Raw genomic sequence first — 21009 nt, forward strand, 5'->3', positions numbered from 1 at the left:
TCCGAGATGTGTTTGACAAATCCTTTAAATCCCTTGTATTTGAATCATGGCACATGTAGGGATAGACTTAAATATCCATTGATTTTATAACAGGAAAAATGTAAGAGAGGCTGGAAATAGAAGAGGGACTTGGGAAGAGAAGGGGATTAGTGGGAAGAGGAGAGGACAACAGATGCAACTATGATCCAAGACCATTATCTATGTATAAAATAGTGAAAGAATAAGTAAACTTTTAGCCTAAGACAAATACATTAAAGTGATAAAATAAAAATTAATTAGTTTGAATAAGGACACTGATAATATCTAGCAATTCATATTTACAAATATGGCAGACTCATAGGATGGTTATGTAGGATTACAGTTAAAAAAAAAAACTAAGATCTCTGTCTTTTTACTCCTTGCCTCATGACCAGTAAATTCTTTTGCTACAACCTAAATAGCTGTTGTAAGACGCCAGATATGAGTGTGCATGCTTGCATGTGTGTGCACATGTGAACACACACCATTATAAGATGAGGTGGCAGTGAGGTAATACATATGTATTAAGAAGAGACCCAAACAGGTTTGTTCATGGTACTCTTACCCTTGTTCAGGGCATCCCTGTCTCTACAGCTTCACCCTCACTCCTCAGCTCGGGAAGAAATGAAGAGGTAGGTCATAGCCAGGGCCAGGAGAGGAGCTCTGCATATGTGAGGAATAGACTGTGATTGCAGGTTATAAACATCTGAATTCTGCATTTTCTTTGATTCTTCCTTGGTAGGTGATAAGGGCAGGCTGATTTTTCAGAGAAGCTCCATGTTTATGATGCTCTGTGAATGGAGGGGTTGGCGGCAAAATACATATGAAGTAATTAATGGGCCTGGGACAGAGGAGTGTCCTCACACTTATTTGTACCAGAATAAGATTAAATTCTCTGTCTCCTAGTGTTCCTAGGCTCTGTACATACTTATCTATCATACACTGAGGCCAAGGAGCTACTGTCCCAGAAGCAGTATGCAGCCTGGGATGTTGGGTGTGTCATTGGTCACCTGGGAGTTGGGTGAGTTGGTCTGGTGGTATCTGTTGCTTTGAGAAATATAACTTGCAGCTGGGATCCCCAGAAGTATCTCTGTTGCCTAGGTCTAGTCCCTAAGGATAGTTAGGATTTAGATACTCCCTTTAGGTCAGCCCAATCTCATTTGGATTTTTTGCTGTATTGAAAATGTTCCATAATTGGCATTGTCCAAAATGTGTGGTTACCAAGGAGCTGAGATGCAGATAGTGGGAATGAGAAGAGAATTTTCAGGGCTTACTTAAGCACGATAGCCATGTATGGGTGTCTATTGGTTGTGGGTACTGGATAGCATAAGACTTGAGGGGAAACCAGAAAACAGTGTCTTAGAAACAGGAAACCACTAGGCAGAAACCAGAGCAGCACATGTTTTCACAGCACTGAGGCCCAGACCTCAGTGGAGAGACAGATGAGACAGATGGTGCAGACAACTCGGGAGATGTGTGCCAACCTGATGGCAGTTTAAAGGGTTTAGCAGTCATTTCTAGGCAATGAAGTTAGGGAGTGAAGGTCTGGATCAATCACACCACGTTGCTTGGCTACAGAGCCCTTAGTCTAAGCAGTCTGGAGGACCAGCGTTTCTGATTTGACCAGATAGAGGCTGGAGAGGTCAACACTGAGAAATGTCACTGCAGAAACTGTTGGGGAACTCCCAGTGCAAGCCAGGTCCTGTTCAAACAGCTCTGTTTAGTATTAGTTAAGCTACTGGCTCTCAAGTTCAAGAATAGCAATGAGGGGGGCTGGGATCTGACTCCATTGATCAAGTGCCTTCTTCACAAACATGATGATCTGAATCTGGACCTCCAGGAGTCAATATATGAAAGCTGGGCAAATGGCATTGACATATCATTCCATTGGTGGTGGTGGTGGGGCAGAAGCAGGTGGGTTTATGGAGCCCATTGGCCAGCAAGCCTAGCCCAACTGATGAGCTCAAGATAGAGTGACAGATGCTATCAGAGAGAGAGAGAGAGAGAGAGAGAGAGAGAGAGAGAGAGATATCCAGGAGGAGACCTGCTACCCTACTTTGTCCTTCACATGCAATTGTAACCCCCCATATCCACATACAAACAGCAACAAAAAGGAAAAAAGTAGAACCAGATATGTTTGAATTTCAAAATCCATAAAAGGAAACATTATATGGCATTTTACCAGTATTTTCAATTTCCTGGAGAACAAAAGAAAGTTGTGTTTCTCTGGCCACAGAATGAGATAGACTATGGATACTACAGAGCCAATATCAGACAAGACCTTTTCTTTTCTTTTGGAAATTATTATAGTGTGTGTGTGTGTGTGTGTGTGTGTGTGTGTGTGTGTGTGTGTGTTATTCAAATGTACATCCATGCATCACAAATGTTCCGTAACCATGGAGGCCAGAGGAGGGCATCAGATCCTTTGGGGCTGGAGTTACAGACTGTTATGAGCCATCTTGTGGGTGCTGGGAATCGAACCTGGGTCCTCTGCACTCACCCTCTCTCCAGCCCTAGGTGTCGTTCTTCACAGACTCTCCCATTTTTTCCAGGTGCTTTTCTGATGGGGTCCTCTGTTTTGTTATCAGACCTGTACCTCCGGCCTCCTCTGTCTGATACAAGCCCAAATCACGCCACTACAGAGCCTAGTATCTTAATTATTTGTGGATAGTGAAACTCAGAAAGCACTCTATTTGGAAGCAATTTCCCACTGGCCCTTGCTTTCTTGCTTCTTACTTCTCTTCTGTTTTTATTTTTGAGATTATAATATAATTGCATCGTTTCTCTCTTCCTTTTCCTCCCTCCAAACCCTTCCACACACCCCTCCTTGCTCTCCTCCTTCCTTCCTGCTTGCTTGCTTTTATAGTCTTCCACGAAAAGGAAACACCAACTCAAGAATCAAGTTGCCTGGGTTTGAACTCTAGTTGCTAGCAGACATTAGGCAATCTACTGACTATCCTGCCTACATCCTGTATTAGGCAATCTACTGACTATCCTGCCTACGTCTTGACCTAGCTTAAAGGTTTTCATAAGCTGAAGCATTCAGAGTACCGAAGAGTGTGCAAGGCAGTCACCACAGGAGTGCGTCCAGTTATTATTTCTTTCCCACATCCTTTGTGTACTACCTGGACCTACCAGTACTAGCTGTGTGTGTGTGTGGGTCTACCTGGGGTGGGGGTGCCTAGAGTGTTAGAGGGAGGCAGGAGCAATCTCAAAAGACTTCGTACAATACTGGAGTGTTGGGTCACAAGGCTTTGGTCAGAGGTGTTCTTAGCTAAAATCATCCACACATTCAGAAAGAAACCACACAAATGTAAAACAAAAACAACAAAATGCAGAGGAGGCGAAATGGAAGGGAAAGGAAAAATATTAGACGTACATATTATATCTATATCTATGCTTTTAAAACATATTTTGTTTTTAATTATGTGTGCCTGTGCAGAATACGAAATATGAAGGTGAGTGTGGGTGCTCTCGGAGACTAGAGGTGTTGAAACTCCACTCGGGGCTGAAGTTACAGGCAGTTGAGATGGCCAGGCCTGGGTGATGGGTACAGAGGGAGCTAGGGTCCTTTGGAAGAGGAACAAGCACTCTCACCGCTGAGCCTTTCTCCGGCCCGGGGAAGGAAGCCTTGGAAAGTACTGGAAGGCGCAGTTTCGTGTGCGTGGGGTAAGCTGCTCTTTCAAGCAGGTGTACCAGCTTCTTCCATCCTTGGCTTTGCAGGAGCATCCAGTTTCCCAGACCCTGGCTTCGTGCTCAGGCGGTCCCAGTGCTGCCACCTACAGGACGTGCGGTGCAGAGCACACCGTTCTCCTGTCCTGGGGTTCTAAGGGGCGGCAGCCTGCCTATCCCAGCCAAGAATGCCATCACTTTCTTAAGCATCCTGTTTATTGTTCTTAGGCTCAACAAAGAAGAACAAACTCATTTCTAAACATTTCTAAAGGTGGAGATATTAAAAAGCAAAGAAGTAAAAAAACACACAGCAGAAAGCGTACCTTACAGATCACCGCCGTGCTAGGCGAGTAGTGTTTTAAGTTCTGTATTTAAACCACATAAAAGTTATCATCAATATTACTCTCTTCACTTCAAAGCAGGTTAAAGAGACCCAAACACAACTGCTTAGAATCAGGTCACTCAATTCTGATGTCTGTATGTGTCACAACACCTGAATGATTTAAACAATTTCTCTACCCTTCCTGATGTGAGAGAGCACCCCGCAGGAGGGACAGTCACAGATCGCTCCCACCTGCCTGCTGAGGTGGCCCATCTTAGCTTTAAAGCCCAGACACTTCAGATAAGGACTTTATAGCAGAGAACTTCACCTTCATCCAAGCATCGATGCCCTTTTATAGAATAAGGCATTTTAGTAATCTCGTAGAAGGCAGCGGGTTCTAACAGTGTTTTCTGACTGGGCGAAGGCTGGGACTCCCTTGGAGAAACCTAACAGCTGCTTCTCCGCCCGCGGAAGCACCCTGGGTTTCAAGGAACTGGAAGGTCTGTATGTTGCTTTGGCTCATCGAAAGAAGCTTTTATTGCTCACACAATTACTATGTTATCATCTCCGAATGCCTTGAGAATCAGGAAACTATATACTCCGTTTAGAAAACAAAAACAAAAACCCTTTACCTGTTAGAGCACTGAATTGAACAGAGTATTTTGTTTTTTTCTCACAGGCCGGACCATAAGGCATCATCTTGATGGGACTCCTACAGGAATACCACCTTCAGAGAATAATTCAGGCACCGTTAAGACTATTTTCCAAACTATAAGGGAAGTCATGACTTATCATCCCCATTTGCCTCTGGGGAGATAAAACTAGCGCCGAGACCCAGTGACCCACTTTAAAACCAATAAGCACATTCTCACCACACTCAGTGCCTGGGGGTGGGGTGGGGTGGGGTCCCATTAATGCTGACAACTTATCAGGGGCTTCTGATGCTAAACACCAAAGAGTGATACTTTCTCAGGTGACACAGCACTTGTCCTATGCCCAGGGGGCAAGCTATTTCTAGCAGGAAAGAACAAAGTGACCTATAAATAGACTGCCATTCACTTGTTTGTTTGGTCTGGGGTTCATTTAATTGCATTTGTTAGTAGGCAAGAGCTAATGTCCAGCCATTATGTCCATCATAAGCCTCTCTGGGGATGAGAAATGCAACAGAACTGGATTCTTCCCTCTGAATCGATTTTTTCCCTCCCACACCAATTACAATATTCAGTAAAGGTGTTGGGTTTTCTCCATCTCCTTCCTATTTCCACAAATAAAATACATATATACTTGTACACTTAAAAGCTTTATAATATGCCCAAGACAATGTAGTGTCTCAAAGGAGAGCGGGGGAAATTCTGCAAGTCTGCTGAGAGTCAGCTGAACAAAAGGATGGCCTGCGTGGGATGCAGTACCCGCACACACAGAACGGCTTCCCTCGATGTTGCATTTACGTCCTTCAGTGCTCTCAAGATTGATGGCTTGGTTTGCCCAGCAAAGAGTTACATGAGTTGTGAAGATGAAGGTAGACTCTGGGGTGAGGAAAAGGCTGCTGACATCTCTATCCTGTGATCTGAGGAACCAGCAAGGCCAGCTTTCTCTGATCTCTTTCCTCCCTGGAAGTTCTTGTCTTAATGTCTAAAGATTTCTACACTTAGCTTCTATCATTTAAATTTGGGGCACTGCTTATATCAGGGTCTTACTGTAATACAAGAAACAACACATTAATCACATAACGCTCTTATATAGCACCATTATTAACACGGGTCCTATATTAATGCTATATTAATTTTATAGACTATGTTGCCAATGACGTCTGGCTGGCTGACAGTTGCTTAGCTCTCACAATGAAGATGACCTCACAAAGAGGGGAGCAAGCCGTTTCTCCACAACTAAAGTTGTAAAAGCTCTGGGAAGAAACTGAGGCCACCTTACCCTGGAGCAGTGAATGTGGTCACAGAGATGAGAGCCTATTGGCCAAGCTTGGAACACACCAGCTTCCCATTGGCTAAAGTGTGCAGACAGAATGGGGAGTTTTATGATTGGCAGCTCTCAGTGGGACCACATTTTGAATGATATTTCCTAACAAAGGATGTTTGTCTTCTGGAAGATCATGTCCAGCACAGCTCTGGGCAAACTGTCTATTTTATTTGCCTTTTAGACGGCTTGAGACTTGAGTTAGATGCTTCAGAGGGTCCTTTCATACTCCAAAGTCTCTAGGTTTTGTTGATATTTATAATTTAGAAATCCATTTCATATTCTAACAGGAGGGGGTGAAACCATTTTTGCCCTCTTATTTGACCAAGAAACAGGCTCATAGAGCAAATCAACTTGTTGTAAGTCCCTAGACCATTGAAAGAAAAAATTAGAATAAGATAGTACATCAGTGGCACACTTGAGAATTCCCCTGGGTGCTTGCACATTAGTGAAATCGGTTTCGTTCACTCAGTAATCACCACTGACCAACCCAGTTGGTGCGAGCTATTATCAATTAGGTTAGGACTGATGGGATAGCTTTGATGGCTTAAGTGTTGGTGATTTGAGATTTATTCTTTTACTGCCTTCTGATTGATGGTGGGGCTGTTAATGAATATGGTTATTATCTTTATAATGAGAGATTACTGGAAAGTGCAGTTTGGGGAAGGAAAAGAATTCAAGTTGAAGAAGACTGCTTTTTGGCAGAGAACATCAGGAGACAAGACCCAGAAGGAACTGTTTTTTTACCTTCACAGACACTTGATCTGATATGCCAGAGGGGACAGTGGCCAAGGACGTCACTCTTTAAGATTTCTCTAAATACACATTTGTACCACACAATCAGTGAAGCCTAGAAAGCCAATGGGATATGTTTTATTTTTAATAAGACTTACTTAATTGTAAATTCTTGGCATCTATAAACATCTCCAAGTCCCATTTGAGAAACTCTATCAGTGGAGCACAGAATAACGGAGAACCAAAGGGGAAAACAATCTTTGATTAAGGACTAAAAAAAATGCATAACTCAGAAGTCCTCATATACATGCCAATGAATAAATTTATCCTTAACAAAATAGATATGAATATTAAAATGACCACTGATTCCTAATAGCAGTACAAAGCTGGAAGTTACCACTGATTATTAAGGAGAGCTACATCAACATCAGTGACTTTACATGATTATTAAGAAGTAATACTGTAACAAATCAAAACAGCAAAACATCCACATTTGCTTGGCTCTGGAGGCAGTCTGTCTGATTTTTTAAATTCTTGTGTGATCTTGGACAATGTTCTTATCTTTGTGTTAAATCTTATCCAGATATAAAAAGGCACAATTATAATATCTGTCCTGTATGCTTGTTAAATGGATTTAATGCAGAGATATGCCCCACCCCTACTCCCCACATAACCATCATATGACTATAAAATTTTCCTTGGTATTTTCCATCTCTACTTTTTTGGCTAATGATTATGTTAATTTGATAACAGTGATAATATTATATAAAGCTTTTTATTTAAAAGTTTAAAAATTCTAAATTCATGGTAAAATGCACATGGGGCCTGCCTATATGTTAATGATGTTAAACACCTCAGTCACTACACTGCTGTGGAACCAATCTCTACAACTCTTCTTCATATATGTATCCACACACAATGTATGTGTATGCACAGTGTATATGTAAGTGTCCATGCCCATGTGGGTGTGTGCAGGGGCCAGTTGACATCAAATGTCTTTTATCGCTGTCTCTTTATTTTTTTGGACAAGGTGTCTTGCTGATCCTGGGGCTTGTCCTTTTACATAGACTGCTTGTCAGCAAGTCCTCATGAACTACCTGGTCAGCTACTCCAGAGCCGGGTTATGGATGAGTGCTGCCATGCCCAATTCTTTTTTTTCCACATCCAATTCTTAATGTGGATGCTAAGGATCTGAACTCAGGTCCTCATGGCTTTTCCCCACTCAGCCATCTCCCCAGGCCCAAAATGCCTTTTATGTTGCAAAGCTGGAAATGTGTGTGTGTGTGTGTGTGTGTGTGTGTGTAGTTTTAGATTTATTTATTTTATGTATATGAGTGTTTTGCCTTTCTGTCTGTATATGCACCTTGAGCATGTTTGGTGCCCAGGGAAATCAGAAGAGGGCATTGGATCCCCTGGAACTGGAGTAACAGATGGGTGTGAGCTGTCATGTGGGTGCTGGGAATTGAACCAAGTCCTCTGGAAGAACAGCCAGTGCTCTTGACCACTGAGTCATCTCTTCAGCCCTACAAGCTAGAATTCTATACCCATTAATAGTTCCCTGTCCCTCCATGCCACAGACCCTCCAGCCTCCAGTTCTGTGATTTTGCTTTTACAGGTACCTCATGAGTGGGGTCAAACAGTATATGTTATTATTGTGAAATTGGTTTCTTCTACTTAGCATAATGTCTCTTGTTTCATCCATGCTACAGCACAAAACAAAACTGGGGAAAAGTTCTAGACTAACTAACAAGGAACAGAGCATGGTGAATATGCATTTCCCCTCATTCAGGTAAGCAAAGGCCAAGCTTGCATTACACTTCATGGAATCAAGTCTCATTGACCTTCTTGCCCCTGTTATATTCCCTAGGATCCCCCCCCCCATGACAGAAAATGGTGTTGAAGTCCCAGACACTTACCATGTATGTATTTCAGCCATGAGCAAAGAGGAAGGAAAGATGGGTGAGCATGCCTTTCCTTTAATGACCCTCTATATTGCTGTCTTGTTGGTTAGAATTTAGTTATGGGAACAGTATGAATTAAGATGATTAGCATGACCACGAGAAAGACTGAAAATCATGATCTTTATTGTTCACAGCTCAGAAGCACTGCACAAATGAGGGGTTCTATCTTGAGGAGGAAGGGAGAGCTGAAACTGAAGACGGTCAGGAGTGCCGGCCTGAGCTTACAGCACTAAGTAGCAATCTGGTAATGTTGGACTGATTCTTTCCAGGTCTGCAGCCAACAGTGCATAATAATTCTGAAAGGATGGTGGTTTTCTCTCTTCTGATGATGTTTAATACCATTGAGACTGACAGGGTGCAGTTAATGAAGCCTAGACCACAGGAGCAAGCTGCTAGCGGGATAGCCTGATGCCCTGGAGTGGTCCTCAGCCTCTTGTCAATTCCTTCCTACCTCAAGAGGGAGCTACAGTTTTGGGTGTCAATAAAGCTGGAGTTAGTTACAGTCATTTTGCACAGTAACTTCCAGGTAGAGAGTAGAGTAGGAGGCCCTTTCTCAAAGCAAGTCCTTGATAGTGTATCCATACAAAGTAGTATTTTAGGGATTACAAAAAAAAAAAAATACAAATCTTCTAATAACACCAACTTTATTTTGTTGAACTGGTGAATGTGTGACCTTTAACCTCACTGATTTAGCTTATAGGCATATTAGTGAGCAGGCCCTATGTGTCCCAGCACATCTTCCTACATCATTTGAAATGAGGCTCCATTATCCTGGAGGCAAAGGTGGAGGTGGAGGTTGAGATGGGTCAGGGCCAGGTGGTGAAGGAAGACTACTCATTACAGTATTGGTTCAAACTGAAAAACTAAATATATAAAGCAGCGGCTTTGTTATTTCAGGGGACTGATGTTTTAAAAAGTCTTGGTATTAGCAGTTTTATCTCAAAGCTTTTCTTTATAAAGGGACATGCTGTGGTCGGTGCAGTCCTTAGGGTTACAAGAGATGGAGCAAATGATTCTGTGCAAGAGGATCAGGCTAATGATTGAATAATTCAGTTTCAATGATGTTCTTGTCATAGTCCCCACTGCCTCCACCTTAAAAAAAAAAGTAATTTCAAAGTCTCTGACATTTGGGCATGACAGGAAATTCTATTGCTATAGTCTATAGGACAACCCACGGCTTCAGTGGGCCCCAGCCACTCTGAAAGGAGATAAACCAAGAAGTTCTCCTCTGGAAGAACAGCACAGTTCCTTAGCTCTGTGGTCTAGTGACCTAAGAGCAAATCCACTGTTACACTGGGCCTCAATCACGGCCTGGTTCTTCTGGTGTCATATAACCGGTATCTTTGGGTCCAGTTCGGTTCCATTGTGCCAACTCTGCACTTTAATTTGCATCATATCTGAAATATCCCGTGGCCTTTTCCTGTAATTCCTATGACTCATAATCTAAGAAGGCAGAGTGTCTGTAATGGAAAGCGCCATGCTCACAAGCCAACAGAACTCTGCTAATGGGCTCTGCCACTGTTGAGCCATGTGGCCCTGGCAAGTCATGTTTCTCTTAGTTCTTCCTCTTTTTACCCTTGGACCGCAGGGCCTCATGTGTGTCCAGTAAGTGTTCTACCGCTGAGCCACTAGATTTTTCACTTGCAAAGCAAAGAGGGAAGAAGTCGTTCAAATGCTCTCTGAGACCTCTAGTGCTAAAAGAAAACAAAACAAAACTTGACAATAACATTTTCTATTTCATCCTAGCAAGAACCAGATAGCTATCACCAAAGAGGTGGGGAAGTCATGGTTGTGTACACAGTCCACGTTATCACTCCAAACCCTTTCCAACATGTGGAAATGATCCTCCCCAACATTACCGACAAGACTGACTGAATATCCAGATTGATGACCATACCTGCAAAAATAATCTCTCTTCTAAAGAAACGTAGTCTGAGTATCTCAAAGAAGAATTAGGCATTTTGTTCATAGTATTCCTTCTGTTGGTCATCTGGGGTTGACATCTGTGGGCTGTCTATATTTTCCTCACAGTCTTTCCCGTATCAGATTAGGGCTTTTGTAGAACAGTCCTTCATCTTTCTGAAGTCTAAGATCAAACTTGCACAGGCTGATACCATTTGTAAGTGTAAGCCTCAGAGACTATGACTATCCTCTGGCCCGTGAGCGTTTGCTGTCACAATCCCTTTACTTCAGTTCAATTTGAGAGGAATGTTTTCTCTGCTATGGGGAAGGTGAACTGAGAATTTCTGGAGGTGACTTTGAAGCTACTAAGTTGCTTGTTCAGTGAACTTTTCAGTGGGAATGGAGATCATAGTTTGAGGGATGTGACAACGCTTACCGTAAGACATGTCTCCTTTTACATCTGGCCAGTTTACACATTGATTTTATGGAGGCTGCAGATCTGAGCCTAGTAGAAGCCCTGAGTTCAACCCTAATCTTAGGGCTCCATTGCCTACTCACTCCTGAAGGACGTCACAAGCCAACGCCCCCCCATTTCTCCTTTGGATTCCAGTCAAGATTATTTGGGAACTTGGATGGTACCACCATGCCATGTACTTTAAGTATGGAAGCTAAACTATATGCCTTTCAGTGCAGGCTCTTCTCCTTGCCTTTCTCTGGTTTCTTTGCCTGCCTCTCTCTTCCCTTCCCTCTGGCTCTCTTCTCACTTGACCCTGGAATATCTCTGCTTGGCTTAGATAGGCCCCGGTTGGCAGCTGGTAGACTGTGCTACTCATGAGTGGCAGTACCAATGGCTGGGTGGGAAAAGTTGTGATGAGGCCTTTGGAGGCAGCCTGTTCTTTTTGAAGTGGAGCCCTTGGTGAGTTGGAACACAGGAAGAGCTGAGTTCCCTTCTCATCCACAACTTCTAGGCTGGTGAAAGCTTTTCCAGGTGGATTTCTGGTTTGTCCCTAAGGGGAAGGTCTGGCCACCCATGATAGAAATGCCACACACATCCAGATTCCCTCCTAAAATTAGTCATGCACACTCAGGAGATAGGCCTGTGCCAGGGAGAGTATATCAGAGTGACACAGGCATGTTCTTCAGATACCTTGCAGTTTGCAGTGTACTTGTAACCAAATCTAGGGACACCTGAGGGCAAGAATAGTTCTCCTAGGATCTCCATCATTCATTTTTCCTGAACTGAATCACAATGAATAAATTTATCTAGAGACTCCATCCAGGGAGAATCGTTTTAGAGAACAGAGACGTTTTAGATAGCAGACTGCCTGCTTTTCTGTGGCAATAGCACCTTTTTAACTTTTAATTTTTATTTTCTAATTAGTTCCCATGGGAGAAAAACTCTGTCTGTCTCTGTCTGTCTCTGTCTCTGTGTCTCTGTCTCTGTCTCTGTCTCTCTCTCTCTCTCTCTCTCTCTCTGTGTGTGTGTGTGTGTGTGTGTGTGTGTGTGTGTGTGTGTGTTTATATCTTAACGTTTCTGTAGGCTCTGGAAATCAGGGAAATATTCAACACTTTGACTTTCAAGGCAACTAGCCCTGGTGTTATTTGGGGAAAAACAAGTAACCACATCGGCTTTTGTCTCTTTTAATTTAAATTTTACACAAAATCTGTTTTGAGAGTGAAATGGAGCGTGCTAAGCTAATGACAGCTTGCCTTTCTCCCCTTGTCTCACGTCACAGGGATGTGGTCCTTGCTGGGTTGGGATGTTGGCCACGATGCACTCATTAAAAGAAGCCTCCAAATGACTGCAAAATGAAAACAAATGGGCGGGGTGGGGAGGAGGGGAAGCCAGGTGAGGGTGGTTGGTGAAGCTAGAGAAGTGTGTCAGAGAACTGACTCATTGTCAAAGGAGTTCTCACTACAGTTACAAACGCTGCTGCCTAAAACTCGGGTCTGAGACTGAGAAAATGCCTAGCTTCTCTGGCTTGTCAGCGATTATTGTTTGGATCCACAAGGCGCTGCAGGAACTAGCATGTGGGTGGGCACCTGCTGGATGTTCTTCGGGTGGGAGCGTGTGCCCACAGTGGGCGCCAAAGACAGCTGACCATCCGTTCCAACATGTGCCAAGCGCCCTTCATCCTCGCCTGGCGCCTTCGTAACGTAGTTATAAAAATTCTTGTTTCTAGATTAGCACCCCTTTTGAGTAGAGCCAGCCACTGCTTGGCGGGAGGCTGGGACTCAGCGGGAACCGGTTGGCGGGGTGAGGGATCAAAGGCTGAGACTGGGGGACACCAGGGCCGCACAGGCGAGAAGCGCTGCAGGGTAGTGGCTGCCACCGCACGCCCAGCTGGGAGGCCGCCACGGAGGCGGCCCGGGCGGAGATTAGCGGCGGCGGTCCCTCCCTGGCCCGCGAGTGAATGAATGATTAGTCTAACGCACCTCCCTGTCCCGGGCAGCTCCGGCTGGGAAGGGCGGAGTCTGGGCCACCGATCCTCGTTTTAAGGGAGAAAGGCGCTGGCCGCTGTGCGTGTATTAGCAGACCTTTCCTGTGCCTCCAACTTCAGTCCTCCCTAGTACTGTCAGGCCCGCAGTGGCATAAGCACGGAGCCTGATCTCCAAGGCCACTCGCCCCTCTGTCCCCTCAGCTTCCTGAGTCCCCTGACTTTCCCCGAGGGAGACAAGGGGGTGTGAAAAGTTGAGGGGGACCCTCCTGCACTAGGTCCGTGGCTCCTTCCGAAGCCGGGACAGCGGGAGGCGCCGGGTCTTCTGCTCCGGGCGTGAGCGGGTGGTGGCATCCCGGCTGGGGGCGGCTCCTCTGCGCGGGAGGAGGCGGTGCGCCGGGCGCTGGAGACGCGCCTTCCCGGCTCCGGCAGCTCCCCGGGGCCGGTGGCCGCCGCTGGGCTGCAGGGCAGGCTAGACCGCCTGGCACGGCGTTCGCGGGAGCGACTGTCGCTCCTGAGCTGGGAGGATCGTGGTCCCCCGTGCGACCCCTGCGGGTTCCGCACAGCGCCGGGTGCGCTCTTGTCTCTCGCAGCGAGCAAGCGCGCGGGCCGGACCCAGAGCCCGGGGACCCGGCCGGAGCTGCGCGTGCCGGGAGCGAAAGCCCAGCCCGGCTCCAGAGCGGCGAGCGCACTCGGCTGCGTCGCCTCCGATCCCCAGCTCCCGCCGCTCCTCCACCCCTCCTCCCGGCCCCGCTCTGGCGCGGAGGGGCTGACGGCTAACCCGCTGCGAGCAACTCCCTTAGAAAAAAGCCGCCGCATTGGCCGAGGCTGGCCGCAGGACCCCTCCTCCCGGGGCGCCCCCACTCCTCCCCCGCCGCTCCGGGCGCCCGCCTCCCTCCGCCGACTGTCTCCCGGCACGCCGGCCCACAGCCCTTTTGACTGCGAGCGGCGGCCGCCGAGCAGAGGCGGCGACGCGGGACCTGCAGTCGCCCGGGATTCCCTCCAGGTGACGATGCTCTGGTTCTCCGGCGTCAGGGCTCTGGCTGAGCGTCCTTGCCGACGCTCGCCTGGGATTACCTGCTGCGTCTTGCTGCTGCTCAATTGCTCCGGGGTTCCCATGTCTCTGGCTTCCTCCTTCCTGACAGGTAGGAGGGTGGGGGCGGCAGGGACCAGTCCTCCGGGACGCTGGGATGGTTCTTGGGGGAAGCGGCACTGCCTGGCCCGGGGATGGGGAGCGCCCACCTTGCCTGCCGCTTGCGGGCGATGGGGATGCAGAGAAGCCCAGAGAAAAAGGGTGGGAAGGCTGTGTTGAGGTAAAGAGATGGGGGGGGGGGGGCGGGTTATGAGTGACTGCTGTCTTCGACAGAGTGATTATACTCTGCTGTTTGAAGTTGAGAAATTCATTGATTTACTTATGTTGAATCTTTTTCTCAATTCTTGTTTTAATCTTAACACCCACTATGCAATTAAGGAAAAGACAGCACCGTTTCCCGCACTTCCCCTTTTCTCACTCCATAGGATTCCAATAAATCCACTGTGCTAGGCAGCGTTTTTAAAGCATGGCTTTCCAGACCTTGAATTAAAAAAAAAAAATGTTATTTTTAAAGGTTACTAATAGCAGGATATAATAATTATATGTTTTTAGGCAGGTGAAGACCTCGACTGTTATTTTGAAGGACATACTTTACTGACACCTGGTGCAGAAAACAGAATATTTCTAAAAGAAAAGAGATTGCATTTTAAAAAATGATTTCAACCCACAACAGCAGGCAGATCCACCTGAAAGGCCCGTTTTTTGACACGGTCCTGAATTTTGTTCCTAATGACCAGTTTGGTGTGTGAGTCTGTGTGTAGCTGAAATGTCTTCAGAGCACTAGCATTATTAAATATGTGCTTAAACCAACCGAAAACAGAAAACCTATCTACATACTGTAGTGACTTAAAAAAAAAAAAAAAACAACTGTGTTAAGTAAAACTATTTCAAATAGATTTGGGGAGATTTGTTTGTGTGAGCTTGATAACTTAAAGCATTATGCATTTCAGACTACTAGCATAGAAAGGTAAGATTTTATAATAAAATTCCATTAAGATAGACTTAAGTTTAAAAATATTTTCATCTTCATTTCAGGATCTGTTGCAAAATGTGAAAACGAAGGGGAAGTTCTCCAAATTCCATTTATCACAGACAACCCCTGCATTATGTGTGTGTGCTTGGTAAGTGGACAAGCCAGGGGAAGCGAACTTAACTGCTGTCTCAGGCAAGCGCATCTGCCCAAACATCACAGAGTAACTGTCTTAAAATTGGTTTTGATCATCACCGAATTGCACGTAGCTTGTGCATTGAATCTAGTTGAATTTCCTAGTTTCATGGATTTTGGCAATTTCTATCTCATCAGGCTGAGAATTCTTATCTTTGACATCACTGTTGTACCAGTAAAAGTAACGATGGACTTTGTACAACATTGTTTCAGGAAAGCCACAGTTTGGAATGCCTGCCACTACAATGAAGTCATAGATATCACTACCACTCCACTTTCTGCACTGGTTCTGCCCTCTGAGCTCAGCAGGGAAATGCTGATATAGCATTTAGGTACAGTGGTCAAGGATAAGATCCTTGAGAAGGGAAAGAGATAACTGTCACAAAGGACAAACCTAGGGCAAGATGTAATCTTGGGTTGGTTTCTAGAATTTCCTTACCTGCTGTAGCTTAAGCTCTGTAATACAGGCTTCTTTTCTGATTTGGAAGCACAGGTCAGGAAGAAGGACCTATTCTTAATTGACACTTGGCTGTCAAATGCTTGGTTAGTACTGACAGTGTCTAGTACTAACAGATCATTTATTTCAAGTTATTTTAGCTAAAACTACTGATGATTCTGAAAAATAGCCACTTGGAGGAGATTAAGTTTTAATAAAAAGATTTTTTGAGCGACATACAGATCTACAAAGAGCAACATTTTTTGCTGAAGAGTGTTTTACAAGCCATTTACTTTTGGCAAAACTTAGTTAAAATTACACATCATGAAATCCTGTTGGAAATACCTTAAGGCATTTAAGGGCAGATTCCTAAAGTGATGGACGAATGATGGCTTCTTATCCTAATCAGCAGTAGGGAACCACAGAGCATCTGACTCTGCTCAGACAAAAGGCACACTATCTATGTCTAAAGGACCCAGACTCCTTTGTGACAAGAGATGAGGTCAATGTTAAGAAATGATAAATGAGTTTGTGCTTGCATCAGATGATTATCAGGCTCTGGACTAAAGAAATCAACAGAAACAAGTAAACATGCTTGTCATTGGCTGAGACGATGAGCTTCGCTTTTTAATGAAAGGTGCTCCTCTGTGTCCATACCCTGCTGTGTTAACCATCTTTACTAAAAAACTTGTTGAAAATAAGTTCTGAGTTTAAAGTTTGACTTGGTTACAGATTTACAAGTGAAGCATGTGAATATAGTCTTCCCTTTTCATTTACTTGTATACTGTGAATAAATGATTTTATTTTATTCTCAACATCTTAGCAGAGATTATCTTAAGGAATATTTAAATATGCGGAGAGCTCTACATGCAAACGTATTACTTTTCTCTTTGGTGATATTACTATTTGTGAAGTTTAAATATACATTTTGAATTTTGCAAACTACTACCAAGTAATATTATTAAACGTCCCCACAAAGCATTTTCCTTTCCTGGTTTTCTTAACCCCATGATAGACAGTGCCTTTCTTTCTATGTGGAGACTTAGTAATTTGAAATTTGACATTAGAGCTATTTGTTATGTACTTTATAAAAGTATCACTTAAGTTCTTCGGGACAGAAAGAACATTTAGAGGCATAGGTAGAGGACAAGCCTCTGTCTTTTCTTGGGATCCTGGCAGTCTCACCCATTATTCCTTCAAACTCCTTCCTTAGCTGCTAAGCCCAGTGCTGTCTGACCATGACTTTGGCAGGGGTTTAGAAGGATGAGCCTAAGTTCTCAGTGTTGTTGCTTCTTCCCCTACATCTCTGATGGCTTAGTCAAACTGAGTAAGATAGGTGGGGAGCATTTCTCTTTGTGTCCGCTCTAGTAAGTTTACAGTGGAATCTGCTACACCCATGGATTTCTTGCTGGATGGGCAGGAGGCTGCTTGGTATTTTTGTGCTTTGGTTGGAAAATAGATATATTTAGTAAATTGATAGTATTTGCAAGCAAACATTTCCAAAACCCTATTTATTTGCCAGGCAGTTTCTGAGGCCTGCATTATTTAACTTGATCCCCATAAAAATCCTTTGAGAGTTTTCTGGTCTTTTTGAAGATGAGGAGGCTGAGCTTTCTGAAATTAAGTAGCTTGTGAAGGTCATAGTTTATCTGCACACTATTTAATATCTTATTTATCAAAATTACTGAGCTAACACTCAGGATCATGGCTGTCTGTCTTGAGCACACACTCATAGCTAGGAGAAATGGGCTAGCTGTTAAGTGAAGCATGAGAAGACGGAGAAAGGAAAAAGCCTGTTGAAATTTCTTTACCTTCAGGCCTTCCTTGAATGATTTTGTTTTGTTTCTTGGAGCCATTGAGAGCTCAGTTAGTTAGCAGTTAGTCACACTATATGAAAGCAAAAATCTCTTTACAGTTTCAGCTGACCTGCAGGGAGCCTTGGTCCTGAGTGAGGTTTACGTATGAATATTGGAAGACATGTGATAGTTTCACTCAATTTTGGATTAGGGACATACGGATATTTAGTTTGGGTTGGTCCAGCTTTTTTGGAATAAAGTAGCTAAGGCTGGGTGTAAGCTCCTCTCTTGTTTCATAACATGTATGAAAAAAAGCTAACCTTCAATGTATGCTTAAACTAGATGAGCAAAGCTACAGTTGGAGGGAGTCAGTGGGACAAAGTCCTGACTGTAATTACAGTGTCAGGGCTTGAAAAACCCCAGAGAATCCACTCAGCCTGATTTAACTTTTAAGGTTCAGAGTAGTTCAGAGATAGAATAAACATGTTTCTGTGGACGCTCTGAGGATCAGGACTGCTGTGGACATAGTGAGCAGAAAGGAACAATTTCACCCGGATCCATCAGTTTCACAGGCCAGAGCATCCTGCCAGAACCTGCAGTGGTCCAAGAATCATCTGTGTATTAGGTGGTGGTGGAATCTCTTTTAAAGGTGGGTGGGTGCCAATTCTCCAGTCCCTGAATTCCAGGGTGGAGGTGAGAAGTGGGACCAGGTTCTGGGGATCCAGGCAGGCAGTGTACTCTAGAGAAACGTGTGCTTTATTGTTTGGTGAAAATGCAGAGCCGAGTCTTTGCACCTTGCGATCTTTAAGGGGACTGAGGAACCTCAAGCTGTTTTGTTTCATGATTTCCCTCCTGCCAGAGTTAGTGCTCCAATAATGCCCAGGACAACATGTCAATGCCTATCCCAAAGTCCTACTGTTGGGGGCCAGTCACACTCAGGTACATGACCCTGCTGCAGCTCTCTGCCCCATTGCCACCTTGAAACCCACCAAGAACAGGAGGAGGGGTGTCCACACTTCTCGGTCTTTTCCCACCTCGCTGCAGCTGAGGAAGTGGTGGGAGCCAGTGAGTTCCGCCCAGGACTGGAAACCTGAGATAACTTTGGAGTCTGGGACACTGAAAACCAGAAGTCAGAGCTTAGTTTGGCGTACATTTTGTTCAGCAAAAAACATTATTCCTGAGGTTGAAATTTCCTCTTTTAAATCCAGAGGTGCAATGCAGAAATGGGCCCTCGCTCATAAAAAGCCATGTGAATTCCCTGTTACAAGAAGCAGGCCCCACCTATCTTGGAGCTGACTGCACAGCTTAACAGAGCCGACCTTGTCTGCTTGTCTTCCACTTTCGTAATCACAAAAGTCCTCTATCGCCCAAGGAGTAGCTTGAGCATCTCCGAGTCTCAACTGCCTCCGCCTTTGGGGTTTCAGATCTACAGAATCCTTCTGTTTTCCACAGTTCACATTCTCACTGCCTGGAGTATGGCAGAGATCATCAGAGCTCATGTTAGGCCCCTGGTTGCAGTTAGGATTTGAATCCTGTGCCAGAGTGTGCTGGGATATGAAGTAGCCTGTTGAGTCGGAGACATTGGGCTTGCAATGCGTACATGTAGAGAAGAGAGCTGTGCCCTTTTCTCAAAAATATCTCAGGTCATTTCAGAAGTTATCCAATTTATTTATTTATATTTGTGGTGGTTTTGTTGTTGTTGTTGTTGTTGTTGTTGTTGTTGTTGTTGTTTTTTAGGTAATGTTGGCTGACTGCCTTTCACATAGAACCATTTTTGAGGGAAGGTTACTTAAACAGTTGTGCTGGCGAATTGACAAAGACCAGCTCTGAAACAGTTACTTCTCCACAGTTTACTAGGCACAGGGGAGCAGAGCACACCAGAGGCCACGGAGACCCTGAGGCAGAACTGGGTTGTGCACTCAACTGTCCACTTCAGCCTTCTGCTTCTGCTGCTGGGTCACCTCCGAAAGATTTCAGAGACTCATCTCATCCACCCAGCCAGCTCAGGGCTCTGTGGGAGGAGTTAGAATGAATTTTGAGGGCTGGAGAGATGGCTCAGTGGTCTTCCAGAGGTCCTGAGATCAATTCCCAGCAACCACATGGTGGCTCACAGAATGGTTTTTGAGCTGGTAGCACAAACTGGTTTTGGAATATGGAGACCCTTTCGAGGATAGATGCAACTTTTGCTTGGCATCCTGTCATTTTGGGGAAGGAGTCTAGCTTAGGAATTTAAGAAGCCTGGTCTCACATCTAAGGGGTAGTGAAGGTAGATAGTTATGTCACCTCTCTAAGTCTGTTTCCTCCCATGGAAAGTGGAATGGGTATCAGTCGGTATCAGTCTAGCCTTGTGGCATTGCCATGAGAATTCAGTGGTGTGGAACATAGAATGTTTAGCTTAGGGCTTAGACTGTAGGAAGTTCCGTGGGATGATTCCCCCCCCCCCCCCTGCTCTTACCATGTTGGTGTTATCCTCTAAATTATTATTTCCTCAGAGGAAATAATCTATAGATGTTTGTCAGAACAAAATACAAAACAAAACAGAACAACAACAACAAAACAAAGCTGTTGGAGAAGAGGTTTAGGGGTGATATCATAGCTACCCTTCTGGATTACATCAGTAAAGCTTAGGGAGGCTTACGTCTCTCCTTCTTGAGCTGGCTGGCCATGGCTGCTCCTTATTGGTCCAGCGTTCTGTGGGCCCTGGTCTGAGTTTCCCCCTTGCTCTCTATTAAATATTAAGGAAAACTTTCCATGGGAGTGGGGCCTCCTTTCTTGTAGGGTATTTACATCTCTGTGCCTGTGGGGTCACCTCCACTTGTACTTTCATTGGCAGAGATAGGGCTGAGCTGTGGTGCTCCGTCCTTCTGGAAAAACTGCCTAGTGGTCTGGCATCATGGGATTTTCCTGGCCTGCCTTGTGGAAGTCTCGACCCAGCTCCAGACCTAAGTGCACCCGCCTTGGCTGCTCACTTGTTCATTGCCCCCCTTCCCCAGCCCCCTCGAATGCAGCCCTGCCTTCACCTTGGGCATCAACAGTAGCCCATGTTTCAAGTAAAGATACTGTCACTGAGGATGGAGTGTGCCTTGCACTATCTTGAGTGAGGTTTGGAGAACAGAAGACAGACAGTAGGGAGCCAGGCCGCCGGGGGCCAGGAAAAATAAAACCAGTGAATAAACATTGGTTGGGTATGTAGAGGGTCTCAGCTTTTCACACAGTCTTTGTGGCACTCCGTGTGGCTGGTGATATCCAGAAGCCTTTGTGATTCAAACAAGCTAGGGCAGTAGCATCTCTCTCTCTCTCTCTCTCTCTCTCTCTCTCATGTGTAGAGATCAGGTGTGCTCAGTGGACTTGGAGCCAGTCATCAAGTGACCTGGGTGTGTGTTTGGAGACCTGTTGATTCCTAGTTCTAATTGTATAGAACGTTGCTCAAGGTGTTAGGAGGAGTAGGCTATAAATTCAGTCCCACGGTACTTTTTCCTTCTTTCTACAACTCTCTCTGC

At 45.0% G+C, this 21009-nt stretch overlaps 1 protein-coding gene and 1 long non-coding RNA gene across 2 annotated transcripts in view; one reads left to right on the forward strand and one right to left on the reverse strand.

Annotated features, from left to right (window-relative positions):
• Window positions 1-14290, reverse strand: part of LOC118587827 — a 49465-nt gene extending 35175 nt beyond the window's left edge. The window contains exon 1 of the long non-coding RNA XR_004945474.1: window positions 14097-14290. This is a non-coding gene — a long non-coding RNA (uncharacterized LOC118587827). The remainder of the gene's footprint in view (window positions 1-14096) is intronic.
• Bmper (BMP binding endothelial regulator) overlaps window positions 13398-21009 on the forward strand; it is a 250055-nt gene continuing 242443 nt past the window's right edge. The window contains exons 1-2 of the mRNA XM_036193923.1: window positions 13398-14164; window positions 15148-15233. Coding sequence (XP_036049816.1) covers window positions 14032-14164; window positions 15148-15233 — 219 coding nt within the window. The 5' untranslated portion in view covers window positions 13398-14031. The remainder of the gene's footprint in view (window positions 14165-15147; window positions 15234-21009) is intronic.

This window comes from Onychomys torridus, chromosome 7 (genome assembly GCF_903995425.1).
Source record: "Onychomys torridus chromosome 7, mOncTor1.1, whole genome shotgun sequence".
Taxonomy (NCBI): Eukaryota; Metazoa; Chordata; class Mammalia; order Rodentia; family Cricetidae; genus Onychomys; species Onychomys torridus.